Below are 13510 nucleotides of genomic sequence, written 5' to 3' on the forward strand. Positions count from 1 at the left end.
AGTAAGGAATTAGATGAGTAGTAAAAGAATTTAATCTCACTGGCTCTCTCCCTTGGCGTCTTTGTGGTGTACACAGAGAATGCGTTAAATTCATTTAGATGAGGCTCTAAGTAGGCCACTGGCATTGCTGCCGCAAGATGAGCTAGACACTCCCCAAGTGCTGGTCTCTGCCTGGTAACAAAAAAAAACATCTGAGTGAGACATTATTCAGATAAAAATGTAATATTCTTCCACACTCATGTTCCAAAGTGTGACCAAGGGGCTTGGGAGTTTTAAACAGTGCATGTAGTAAATGTTAGGGTGATACTAAATGTGTGGCCTTGTTTTTTATTATTATTTATTAATCCAGGATGTCATCATTTAAATTAATGATCTCTTTTTTTTTTTTTTTTTTAAAGTAGCCTTAAGTTGTCAGTCAAGGGTTTTAGCCTGGCTTTGAATTTAAGCAGAAAATAGGACTACAAACATTCAGTGGTTTATCAAAAGCGGACATGGTTGCAAACCATAAAAGAAGATTAATCCATATCATGTCACATCACTGCCAAAATTTTGGTTATTGTTTATTTATTTATTTTTGTAAGCAGAGCAACCTTCAAGCCAATTCGGGGTACAATGATTAACAGAGCACTTTTCCACCGAAATCTGTCCACTTTATTTGTTTAATTAAACATTACAAGAGATCCTTTATTGTGTATTAAGTAATGTGTGGTCATTTGTTTTCATGTAGGCTAAAATGAAAAAAAAAAAAAGTATTAATTCAGTAAAAATTACAATTTTTGGTGCCGTTACGCACGTTTTCCTGGACATTTTTGGCCCTAATATCAAAAAGTTTGGAAACCAATGATTCAAACTAGGGGTTCTGCAATGTAACAGACGGGCTTGCACCCTCGAAAATACATAAAATAACTACACCTTATATTTATTCTTGAATATTAGTCAAACAATTATCTTTATTAGATTGTTTTATTCAGTTTTAAATACATTTTGTTTAGCAAAAACGCATTGTATCTTTTGGTTAATCCTTTTAAATGTACTTTTAATGATTTATTGAGAAATTTTCTAATTCAATGGTGCATTTTACAATTCAATGATACATTATATATTCAAATCATGTATTAAGCAAATAAATAGATAAATAAATAACTATATAAATAATGGCTGCATTTACTTATATATTGTGGCTCTTGTAGTCAGAAAATGTACTTACTTATTTAATATATTGATTAATGCTATTAACTCACTATACAAGTTTTTACTTAGTGTGTTTCACCTGCAAGGCCACAAAATGTCTGAGTCAGAAGAGTTTTGCATACAACAAATACTTCTTCCCATAATAAAGATTCTTTCTCAAGGTTTATTCATAACATGTTACAGTTTAACCAAAGTGTCTGTAATTAGTTTTGACTCTGACAACTTTCCATTATTGTAAGTAAGGGGGAACGAACGCTGCCCAGGCAGAACAGGGCTGATTACCATGAAATAAAGGCCGTATGATGAACTGTTCTCTCTTTGATAAAAATAAAGTGGCAACTGAGTGAAATCCATCGATCTCTGTTTATTTCACTGTGTTGAATAGTTGAATACCTTCATACAGTATATTTACAGGATCACATCTCAACCCCACTTAGAGAGACAGTTGGAGAATTTATTCATTTTTAGATACTGCATTATCACCATATTAACCCTACTTCAATCCTATGCCTTTTTTCTTTCCATACTTACATATTTCCATAATTTAGAGGTCAAGCTGTGGAACAATTACTAAAAAGGTGTCATTCTCCTTACTACTGTAGCACCATTTTGTACATCATTCAAGTTACCTCTCAACATGTGGGTTCTTGACGGTCCCAACTGAGTAGATGCTACACATGATGCGATAACAGGAAATCTGCAGATCATCCACTACATACAAATAACCAGAGGCATATACAGTAGAGTCAGGTTAAATTATTATAAACAATTTATTTAAAAACAATGGTAAGAAAACTCACAAATGACATCATCTCCAAACTGATGCTGGGCGATGTGATCAAAAAGAGAGGTAAGCACCGGCAGCAGGGCAATAGTCGTGTAGTTGATATTCTGCGAAACACCTTTCACTTGCTTTCATGGAGAAGGCAGACAGAATTCAGGATTTAGATTAAATTCCAGTTTCATTTTGTGTCCTAAGCAGTTAAATGTTGGAAATAATTTAAAACTTAATGTACTTGGTTGCCTTTGGATACTTTGCCCAGTTTGAGGTTCTCAACCATCTTCTCCACATCATCAGCAGCACTCTCAAAGAATGACCGCAAGCCTGCTTTCACAATCTCAGGCCCTGATTTCATCACAGTCCTTCAAGAACACAAAACATAAATGCAGAAACATCAAACTCAAAGAGAGAAATAAAGACGCATTAATCCAGAGAAGCAGCAAACCTTGCGTCCAAAGAACGAGCCAGGATGTGAAGACAGTTTACTATTGCAGAAGCATCCGTTCCTACATAAACAAACATAGGTTGATTTATTTTGAAATAAACTCAGCATATATTCATTTATTTAGAGTTTTTCAGGGCCGAGTCAAAAAAGGGCTGATGACTCAGGAAAGTATACGGGCAACAAAAGAATTAGAAATAGATTTGCATCTTACCAAAGAGAGAAACTCTGTGCCTCACCAAAGCAGCCATTTTACAGAAGATACTATGACAAGCAAGGAAAAAAGCAAAGAGACATCCAAGAAAAGACGAGAATAATAAAGTGAGGGGAGTTAAGAAAAGTAGAGAAGGTCAACCAAGCTATACATCTCTAAAGATGAGAGAACGCACCTTGCAATCATCTCCTTCTCCTTATTGGAAGAATGGCCGCCGCTACCGAGGACTTTTGCAGGTGTTGATAGGAAGTAGAGGCAGTGATTTTTGAAGTACTGATTGATTAAAGGCATCAAGATCTACAAAAATATATTTTTCATTAGTACCACAATGAGGGTAAGCCTTGAAAATGTCATAATGGTTACACAGTAGCCTTACCTTAGCAAAGAATTTGATTTCTTGCTCATGAGGAGACTTTTCCACTCGTCCACTGCTCACCACAGCCTCTATAAAACACAAAGCAAATCATGGCAATATTACATTAGCACTGGCTTAAAAAGTCTTAATTTTTTTCTCCAACATCAATGCATTTTTTTTTTAGATATGCAAAACACTCGTGTAATTGTTATTTCCAATTTTGCTCCACTGTACCGAGGTGAGCTATGAACTCCTGGGCTATTTCCATCCATTTCAACAGCTTCTGCAGGAAGCCATAAGCAAACCTCTTTTCAATTGACGATATCTCAGACTCCATGTCTTTCAGGCCCCTAAACACACATAGAGAGGACATCTTGACACATTCTTTATTCTAGTGAACAAACCTGTTTTAGTTCAGTATGAAAGGCAGTGGTGGACCTAAGGGGGGGCAGAGGAGGGTGAAACTATCTCAGGGAAGTAGACAAATTATGAGAATCAATACGTTATTTAACTATTGGAGTTTCTAAATGTCATTCTTCCAATAATCTAAGTGCATTTTAGGCACAAAGGGGATAAGATTTGTGTATTTAAAATACCATTTTTAAACAATGTAAGAAAAAGATCTAAAAACAATTGTGCATATGTCAGCGTTTGAATATGTTTATAAATGGGTGATTTAATATCTTAAAAAGAGAAGCAAGATAAACCACTGTAGACTAAAGGCCATTCATCATATAAACTGTTGGTTGTGCAAAAACAAGTTAAATTTTTCAAGATTATGTTTTATCATATTTTAGGAGCAGATGAATTATTCTTTTTGCTTATAAATAGTGAGTAAGTGACTTTTGCTTTGTAGTTAAAGGCATTACAGAGTTTTCTAATGATGCTGCCACTTGTGGCCAAAACACAGAACTGTAGCACTCTTCTGAGCATTCTCATAGCCTGAGCTTGTATTTGACAAGGTTTTTTTGTTTTTACTTTTTTCACTTTATACAGAGTTGCCATTGGTATCTGAGTCGAGCCGGATGCCAAAGTATCCACAAAATCAATCTTGAATATAAAGGCTGCAATCTACTGTAGCTCTGAACACAGATCAGTAATGCAGAAAACAGATAAATGTGTTGCTATTAGGCAAGTTGTTTTTACTTCAACATGTCAGCTAGTAATGGCGCTGATGCTTCAAGCCATGTTTATGCACATCATAAGAACATCCAGGAAGAAGCAGCGTTGATTCTGAAAAAATGTTTCCATCTACTGTTTTGTGCAATAACCCTTTTTTCGCAAAAGCCAAAAAAACACCTAAAGTGAGCAGAAAAACTTTAGCAAATATGAAGCCTTTTTTTTTTTTCTACTTTGCCGTTTCCATCAAGCTTTTCTGATGCAATTCTTAAAATATGCATTAGAAAAAGCTGATGGAAATACAACTTTCCTCTCAGTTTTTATGTAAACATTTCAACACCTCTCCAGGAGTCACTGTTAGTTCTGCCACGAAGGTCTAAACCAGCCTGTAGTCAAAGTGCTCCTGCTTTTACACTTTAAAAAAAGTGACTTTTCTGTGCATTACACTCTATTAGGGTTTACCTGTCCAGGGTGTACCCCACCTCTCGCCCATTGACAGCTGGAGATAGGCACCAGCACCCCTTTCAACCCCAACTGGGATTAAGCGAGACAGAAAATGGATGGAAGGATGGATTCCAGTTAGAATGTCAAATTTCTGGCTGGCCCAAGAAAGATTGGGCAATTTAATACAAAGGATATTTACTTCTTTGTTAAACTGTTTAAAATGAAAAATAAACTGTTTAATGTGTATTAAATATATAGACTTTATTGGTTTAATTAATTTGGTGACATTTATCAAAAAAGTTTACCTAATATCAGTGAGTAATGTAACATTATGCAACGAAGTAAATCAATATGTCAAGGACAAGAAAATAAAAATATCTACTTAATTACAGTACTTCATAACAGCAAATACTACAGGGATATAAGAGTTACTTCAATTTTTTTAGTAAAATGCTATTCATGCTTATGAAAAACAATTACACTTTACTAAATTTGTATAAATAAATCAAACTTAAAACTTTGACGTAATGAAGTAAATGTTAGTTAATATCTTCAAAACAGTTATATCTTATGGAGAGTACAATTCACCTGATACTGGCAAGTGAGTGTTACTTGATATTGCAGCTTCAAATTTTACCTAAACAATTTGCATGCAAATACTTCTTTTTCACAATTACATCGAAGAGCATGACATAACATCAGAGTAAAAGTATTCTGCTTACGTTCCTGGATGTTTTTAGCCTGACGTAGTCCTACTCAATTCTAGTCAGAACTTCCCCACCTCAAACGTTGTGGGAGGGACTGAGTTCGGAATGGCACCCAGGCTAGGATGTTTTACCTTGTGACAGCATATCCATTGAGCTGTAGGAACTTGAGCAACTCGTAAGCCTTCTCTCTGTCTCTGGCCTTCTCTTTTGCTGTTAGGGTGTCGTAGGGCACCAGCAGAGGATGTGTCCCTCCTCCTACACAGACAATCACAAAAAGATTTAATAACAGCTCTATCCTCAAATACTAGGATTTAAAATACCAAGAAATGCTTTACCTTTTGCTTGAAGCTCCAACTTTTTCTTGCGTCCCCAAGTATTATGATAATTCTCGGCCAGCTGCTCTGCCATTGACTGTGAACAAATGGAAGTTATCATTAATTATAAGCTTGAAAAAAGAAGGACTTTGTTAAATCCTCAACGCCATACCTGCAGATCTCTAGAAAGTGCCATGTGTGAAATGTCAATAGGTTGAGGACTATAGCCATGGCTCGGGTCATACGTTGCCTGCAACAGAAAGATCCTCTTGGATAGCATAGAAATGGCTCCTTACAGATATACAACAACCACACGAAACAGCTCCAAACCTGAGCAGTCTGGGAAATCTTTCTTGAAGCTGCCTTCTTCTTTTCTGACTCCTCTTCCTCTCTTGCTTTCTCAATGTTCCATTCCCATGCTATCATGGCTTTAATAGATTCTTTAATCGGCCAGCGGTAGATCTCTTTGTCCTTAACAGAAAGTCAGCCTATGTGACGCCCAGGCAGTTTCTGGAAATGTGTGAAACAACGCTAAAGAGACAGTTTACCTTTTCTGAGAAGGTTTTGTATGGTCTGAGCATGGGATGGGTTTTTGCATTCTCATCCAGAACCTCACCGTATGACCAGTTATTTTGAATCTGCAAAAAAGATACATCTGACATTCATTATCACAAATTAAGTTTATTTTTGTGATAACTGTAGCATTTGCAATAAAAGAAACTGTTTTTTTTTGTTGTTGTTGTTGTCTTAAATTACAGCAATGGATATGCAAGATATAATTTTAAGTTATAGTAAGGTGTCTTACCTTTTCAAAAGCCCATTTATCGTGGGTGTACTCAGCATATTTGTTGATAAATGTATCCAGTCTCTCAGGGATAATGGTGCTATTGTTAAAGGCAAATATCAGATAAAACTTAGCTATGACGAAAAAGTAGCTGAAAAATGCAATCATTACGCAGAAATAAAGAAATTACTTTGTGGTCTCAACTGGTTTAGGATCAAAGTTTCCTTCTGCATCCACTGATGCCTTTTTCTCAGTTTTAGAGGAATAGCTGGCATCCACATAATCTGGAGGAATAGCTCCAGCGATGGCGCAGAGGCAGGGCATTGAGATCTTGAAAATTTCAGCATCAAATTTCTGTATCATAAATGACAAAATGTTAAAGTAGTAACAAAAAAATACAGTATTGGCTGTTTAAAGAAGGTATTTACATATACCCCAACAACCTTTTGTTTGTGATGTCAGAATAAAAAATTTGAATGTATTTGGTTATTTTATGACAGATCAACACAAAGGGACAAAATTAATATGTAAAGAAGGTTTTTTTTTTTTAAATTGTTTGAAAATAAATGGATTGAGCATGGAATATTTCCTTACTATTACTGTAATCTTTAGTTAATCTAAATTAAAACTCTAACTGGTCCACTCTAGCATGTTACAATTGTTTCTAGTCAGTAAAGATATATAATAAATATAAATGTAAACAAAAAAAAAAAAAACTATTTATACTTTCACTTTTAAGTGCCTGTCAGTCATCCAGGCCATGTCAGCCATAAAACAGGCTTAAACTGGAGACATCTGGACTTTCGTTAAGGTTTTCTAAAAACTTTTCAACACCTATCCAAGACTCTTTGTAAATTCTGCCTGCTTGCACTAACATGTAATAACAACTACAACATGTAGTTGGACCACTGATGTTTTTAAGCACCTGAAGGTCCATTCTCAGTACATTTCAAGTTAGATGCAAAATAAAGATCCACCCGTCATTCTTGTTTAATGAAGTCTGTGGTTTTCTACAGGATCTATGTTTTGCCATTTACCGTGTGCCATTGTGTAACCTCTTTAAAATGTGTTCCATGACCGAGTTGTAGACCCTTGAAAGCTAAAACAAAACACAATCGTCCCTCTCTGTTCAGTGATGGCTTTTATTCATTAACAAAGATGGCTTTCTTCAACCCTCTTTCAAACCATCTGTCCCCTCTGTCTTAAATCTGAACATTTTGGTCAAAACATGTGGTTACTGATACATGGCATTTGTGAAATCCAGAGGATGTGCTAGGAGCTTCAGAGAAACGCAGGATTTTCTCCAAACAAGCATATCGGTGAATCTCAAACCCAGTAACACACTCAGTTGAAAACGGGTTCATCCCAAAGCCAGAATAGCCAAATCCAAGCCAAGCAGCACTGTTTATGAGGCACAGTGCAGTGAAAACTGCTTATATTCCTACATTGGAGAAACCAAACAATAAACTACACCATTGCATGGAACTGCACAGGAGAGCCAGCAATTAAAAGCAAAATCAGCTGTACAACTGCACCTCAGGAAAGAAAGACAAACCTTTGATGACCAAAATATTCAGATTTTGGACAGAGACACAAGCACACTCTTCAAGATCAAACGGCCAAACAGAAATCCAATACAAAACAGTACACTCCAACAACCAATGAGAACAACGGGCGAGTCTTTGATTTGCATCTGATTGGAATGTGCTAAGCAGGATGGGTCTGCAGGTGCTTAAAAACATCAGCACTCAAACTCTAGATTGCTTTAGTGTGAGCTGACAGAATAGACAAAGACTCCTGAATAGATGTTGAAACATTTTCAGGAAAACTAAGTGGAAGTCTGGTTGGATGATTTTAAACCTCTTCTGTGGTGTATCTTTAAGAATGCTTTTGTTGTGAATCTTTTGGTCTTTACTGTATCCTGTGTTTTTTTTTTCCCCCATGTGAATAAAACCTGGGAAATTTTACAGATTTTTAAAAAGATACTTGAAAAACCTAAAAAATTGTTTGAGCCTGGCAGTCAACAACCTTAAGAAAACCCCAAAACAGCTACAATAAAATATTTGACCTCAAAGCTTTTTCATACTTTCTATGATCAAGCAAATGTCCAGACCTAAATCCAAGTGGGAATGTTTGCCAACACTATCCATTCTGTTTGGCTAAGTTCCTCATTTAAAATAAAATGAGACCAAACCAGGTTAGTCATCAATGTTCAAACCACAAGACATCCCTACATTTTTCTTAGTATACAAAGTTTGCCCTTTAACCTCTTAGATTTTCAGCTGCATAGAACACTCCTACAACTTCTGTTAGGAATTCAGTTTGTGTGGGTTGTTTTTGTGTTTTTCTCTCTCCACCACCAGGTGGTGCCCTGTCCTCTATGGGCCTCCCTGCACACCTGCGGCTCGTTGGATCATTACCGGAGGAGTATTTGAACAGTGGGCTGTCACTACCTCGGCGCCAGAGTGTTTGCCAGTTTTGGGTACTCTAGCAAAGCTGAGATTAGCAGAGTCTAACCGAAGCTTTGTTTCTCTGAGTCTAATCTTGTTTTTGTCTTTGCTCTTCGGCAGGAAGCCTTTTCCTGTGTAACTGGATAACCTGGACCTTCTCCCCCTGGAAGGATTACTGAGTACACACTGAGCAGGGGATAACCTCCACATGATCCGTTCAAGTCCTCATTGGAAAACCAAGTGATAGTCCACTCCTTTAATCCTCTGGGTCCAACGTATGTCTACCTGTCCGCTCTCCAATGAGTCCCCTCTTCTCTGGATTAACCCCACAAACTGGATTCAAGGATTAAAAAGAGCCCCCTCAAACGTGAGTTTCTCTCCAGCTAGATTCAAGCCTCAGTCAACTTTCCTACGGCCCCTGAACTGATCACTGTGACCTCTCCTTCAGTTAGTAGGAGTTCCAGCTCCTACTTCTGTGTTTCATCAACATTCAATAAACCTGTTAAACTTTTTCCCTTGGTCTCTGAGTGGTTCTCTGCATGTGGGTCAGATCGCTTAAACCAATTATGACAACTTCATGCTCTACTTAGCATGAAGTTGCTAATTTCTGATTTGTCACAGGAAACCAATCAGACATGCTGAAGCTTTTGGTTTATCATTATAAAATGTGAAGAAGTTTAATTGGCATCAATATATTGGCAGCTACATAACGCTGCTGTGACCCCACCTTGTGTGCCAGGGATTCAAAGATCCCCCAGAAAAGTTTGCGAGTCAAATGCAACTCTTCCTCTGAAGCAACTCCAAAGTTGGCCCAACCATTTGGGAGGCAGTAATATTTCCAACAGCGCTCATAGTGACTGGTCAGCAGCTGCAGGGTGCAGGACAATAAAAGTGAAAAAAAGGGTAAAACTCATGTTTTGATTGCTTGAAAATGATCAATCCTTTCCATACCTTCAGCGGCCTTTTGGCATACTCATTTAGAATGGGTACGTCAAACACCAGTCGTCTCAGCAGGTGCTGAAGCATGGCTGGACGCAGATTTCTGAAGGTATAAGAAAACAGAGCTGCCTTCAGGCACAAACCTGAAGATATTAGTTTAAAAATCTGGCTATCTTTGGTTGAGGTTTTAGCTTACTTGCACAAAGCCATGAGGCATTCTTCTATAATATCTCTCTGTGCCTTTGTGAAGGCTCGACCTCGAGACAGTCTGTAGATCGTGTGCAGCATGGAGTCTATCATTATGGCACGATGGTCGCTGCCAGCAAACAGCGGGGCACATTTGGTGATGAGCGGCAGCACAGCAGTACACAGATAGCGGTTTAAAGCGAGAGCCATCTCTGTCGTGCTGAAAGCAGCCTGTTGGAAACAGATTCCAGCTGTCAGCTAAATCTTTTATTACTAGAGACAAAGTAATGTAGAAGAAGCTCTTGACTCACTGTGTCCAGAGAGGCAGCAGCCCTCATGTCAGGCAAGAAGCCCACCTCCAGCACATGGAGCAGGAAATCCTGGTTGTCAATACCATAAACTCTATCCAGGAACAGAACCATGGGGGCCTTGTGGTCTGGCACAAAACTAGCAGACATCTTTGGCTCTATGATGGTGTTGTCTAAGCACAACATAAGGGACGTTTAAAATGTATACAAGCTGGACCAAAAGGATGTAGTAAACAGTGAACAAAACAAAAATAATCAAAAACAGAAAAACAAAATAAATATAAAATCATAAAAACTCCAAAACAATAAAAAAGTTATTTAAAAAGAATATTAAAGTTTAGATTAAAGGATAAAATAGACAGGCCAGAACTGGGCCAGCCATTGTGAAGACACCTACCTTCTGTATGCAACCAATTCAGTTTAAAAATCTATAGTAATCAGGGAGCAAATGCCATTTTTTGTAATTCGAGTTTTAGAAGCCATAATGTAAGTGTGCGTGTTTGAGGCTTGGTTGAATTAATAGCTGGTCAGCATTAATTTCTCATGAACTCATCAGTGTATGATATAGATAAAGAATCATGTCTCGACCTCTTAAGCGACAAGCAAAGCTGCAAGAAGTACTGTAGAAATGCATGAGACAAGCCAAAGTGCAGCTTTTTGTAACACCCTTAAATGACTTGGGGACAGCTGATTGAAAACATATGTACAATGAACTATTGTAGGTCAAGGGTGACTTGAGTGATAGATTTATTTTGCAGATGTTTGAGGGGAAACAGGACTTTACCTTATGCCTTGTTTTGGCTAAAATTCACAATTTAAAGCTGACTGTGATCACTTTGTCAGGTAATCAGACATTTTCTTAGACCTAACCAAGAAAGGAATGAATGTTATTTAAATCAGTTCATCCAAAAAAGGGTCTAAGTTTCATTTTTGTGAGACTCAATGATGCTTTGATGTTGTCTGAATGATTTAAGGAATATTTAAATCTAACTTTTAAGCGCAGTTGTACTTGTATGCTATCTTAAGCCAAGGAAGTGTCCTATAGGACACCTGTAGTAAGAACATGAGTGACCCCAGGAGAGACCCCTAAGGAACTCCGTGCTTGCTTTGCTACAGGTAAGGAACACTCATTTACTTGAACAGAGAAACTTCTTAATATCAAATATGTCGTCAACCACTGAAGATCAGAACCTTGTGGTATTCCACAGTGAAAAAGGCAGAACTAAGGTCATAACACTCAAGTATAAAAGTAGCAAACATCCATGATTAACATTTAAGATCCCCAAAAATGTTTTACCTTTTCCCAAAGCAGGAATCTGAACAGGAAGGCTAATGACTCCCACAAGATCCTCGATAGGAACCAGAGACCTAAGAATCGCCCTGATCCTTAGAGCTTCACCCTTTCCAGCTTGGATCAACTGGACAGAACAAAAATTAGTTACTCTTGTTATAGAAATCTAGCCAGGATGCTGTGGTTCTGTATATCTTACATGCATCTCCGGAGCACAACGCCCAAGGAGGTCAATGAGAGCAGAGTAGAAGGACATAATGGCGTTTCCCAGGTGCACCCTGTTCTCCTCCTGCTGCTCTTCTCCTCCAAACCTTTTCAGAAAAAAAATAAAATGCTGTGTAGTATATGACTGATGCTGAACAGCGTGATGATGTCATCCATGGGGTATGGGTTAACAGTTTTGACTGTACTGTAGAGGTTAGTTGGCTAATAAAGAATGTCAGTAAATGCCGTACAGTTTCTAGATGTAAGATGCTATAAATATTTTTACTAGTTTATGCAACCTTTTAAATAATGTGATTGTTTCTAGACGTCTACACTTGGTTTGATTTCATATTTAAAATTTAATAATAGCCCATAAGATTAGTGAGACAGTTATTGTGCTAGGCACAACCTTCTTAAGTAGAAATCAAAGCACAACATATTTTCTGCAATTTAAACATTTTATATTTCCTATGTGTCTTAAAAATGTTTGTGTCAGCTACACTGCAGGATCTTGTCACTCTTGCCACACGGAAATCTGCAATTGTCTCATAGATTAATTTAATTAGAAAACCGGAATAATGGTAATAATATTCCATAAGAACAGAGTAGTTTGTTCTAACTAAAGCTGGTAAGAACAAAGGGACTACTAAAGCAAAGTTCTTTCTGAAACAACACTGAGACCTCTTACATGGGAAAACGTCTGTCTTTCTTAATGCTGGGACCATCTCTTGCAGGGTCCTCTGATATTTTAATGGCTTCCTCTACAGCAGCCAGTAAGCCATTACCACCCTCTCCTCTCAAAGCTGGACCGAAGCACTCGGGTCTTCGAATGAGAAGACGCACTACAACATTGGCATTCTCTTCCACACTTTCTCCTACATGGAGGAAGAAAAAAAAGTTGTGTTCCTTGTAATTATGAAATAAAAAACAGAAGGTATGTAAATATCTTTCCTTACCGTTGACAAAAACAGCAAAACGAAGAAAGTCAAGGTATTTCTCTCCACCGCAGGGATTCCAACCTATGTCTGGGTATCCTTTAGCCAGAAGCATGGGGCAACTCTGAAGCCCACACCCAGCTAAGTATTTCACCACCTGCAATTGATATGAGTGTTAACAGATAGTAAGTAAAGTCGATCTGTGAAACTGTGACTAAATACAATATTTTACCATTTCTAAATCCTGCTCCTGGAGAGCCAGTGCTAGCTCGTTATTGTCGATGCATGATGCTGCAGCCACATCCAAGGGGGTAGAGCCACGCATTCCTAAACAAAAAGTTCATGTTAACCAAGGCTTCATATTTTGGCAATTAAAATTGGTGGAACTAACAGTGACAGTCACCAAGGCCAATGCCACTATTCTGCAGGAGGTAGCTGAGATGATCAAACATGGATCGCTGGTTTTGGCGACTGATACGACAGAAATAGCAGAGGAATCGGCAACAGTTTGTGACCACTCGGGGAAATCGAATTTCCTGTTCGGGAAAAAGAATGGTGCAGTTTGGTTAGATAAGAGGTCAAACAGATTTGTTCATCTGTTTGAGATTATTTCAAGTTGCCTTTAATTAGCCTAGAAAATATGTTTGATATTTTAATATTTAAGCTTGTTTTTTGCCTACATTTAAGCCAAAAAAAGATGATGAATATATATACCTTTGAGTCACCACCACCCAGCACATTAACCATAACCTCCATGACAGTCTCATGCATGCCTAAAGCTCGCATCAAGTTGGGGTGCTGATAGAAAACTCTGTTACTCATGATGTTCCTAAAGAGGAGAATATA

General features: G+C 37.7%; 1 protein-coding gene across 7 annotated transcripts in view; it reads right to left on the reverse strand.

Annotated features, from left to right (window-relative positions):
• Positions 1-13510, reverse strand: part of LOC107089817 (ryanodine receptor 1-like) — a 69398-nt gene that overhangs the window by 30408 nt on the left and 25480 nt on the right. For all 7 annotated transcript variants that reach the window (XM_015382801.1, XM_015382804.1, XM_015382798.1 and 4 more), the window contains exons 42-68: positions 13379-13493; positions 13068-13200; positions 12897-12991; positions 12686-12821; positions 12418-12604; positions 11725-11836; positions 11532-11652; positions 10238-10407; positions 9937-10157; positions 9753-9843; positions 9529-9669; positions 6542-6705; positions 6373-6451; positions 6116-6205; positions 5898-6038; positions 5740-5817; positions 5589-5664; positions 5385-5508; positions 3218-3333; positions 3005-3072; positions 2804-2925; positions 2629-2678; positions 2418-2478; positions 2208-2334; positions 1992-2103; positions 1821-1902; positions 41-171 (exon numbers count right to left, since the gene is read on the reverse strand). In XM_015382801.1, the coding sequence (XP_015238287.1) occupies positions 41-171; positions 1821-1902; positions 1992-2103; positions 2208-2334; positions 2418-2478; positions 2629-2678; positions 2804-2925; positions 3005-3072; positions 3218-3333; positions 5385-5508; positions 5589-5664; positions 5740-5817; positions 5898-6038; positions 6116-6205; positions 6373-6451; positions 6542-6705; positions 9529-9669; positions 9753-9843; positions 9937-10157; positions 10238-10407; positions 11532-11652; positions 11725-11836; positions 12418-12604; positions 12686-12821; positions 12897-12991; positions 13068-13200; positions 13379-13493 (3143 nt within the window). The remainder of the gene's footprint in view (positions 1-40; positions 172-1820; positions 1903-1991; positions 2104-2207; positions 2335-2417; positions 2479-2628; positions 2679-2803; positions 2926-3004; positions 3073-3217; positions 3334-5384; positions 5509-5588; positions 5665-5739; positions 5818-5897; positions 6039-6115; positions 6206-6372; positions 6452-6541; positions 6706-9528; positions 9670-9752; positions 9844-9936; positions 10158-10237; positions 10408-11531; positions 11653-11724; positions 11837-12417; positions 12605-12685; positions 12822-12896; positions 12992-13067; positions 13201-13378; positions 13494-13510) is intronic.

The sequence above is a fragment of the Cyprinodon variegatus genome, unplaced genomic scaffold, assembly GCF_000732505.1.
Source record: "Cyprinodon variegatus isolate N-32 unplaced genomic scaffold, C_variegatus-1.0 Scaffold267, whole genome shotgun sequence".
Classification (NCBI taxonomy): domain Eukaryota; kingdom Metazoa; phylum Chordata; class Actinopteri; order Cyprinodontiformes; family Cyprinodontidae; genus Cyprinodon; species Cyprinodon variegatus.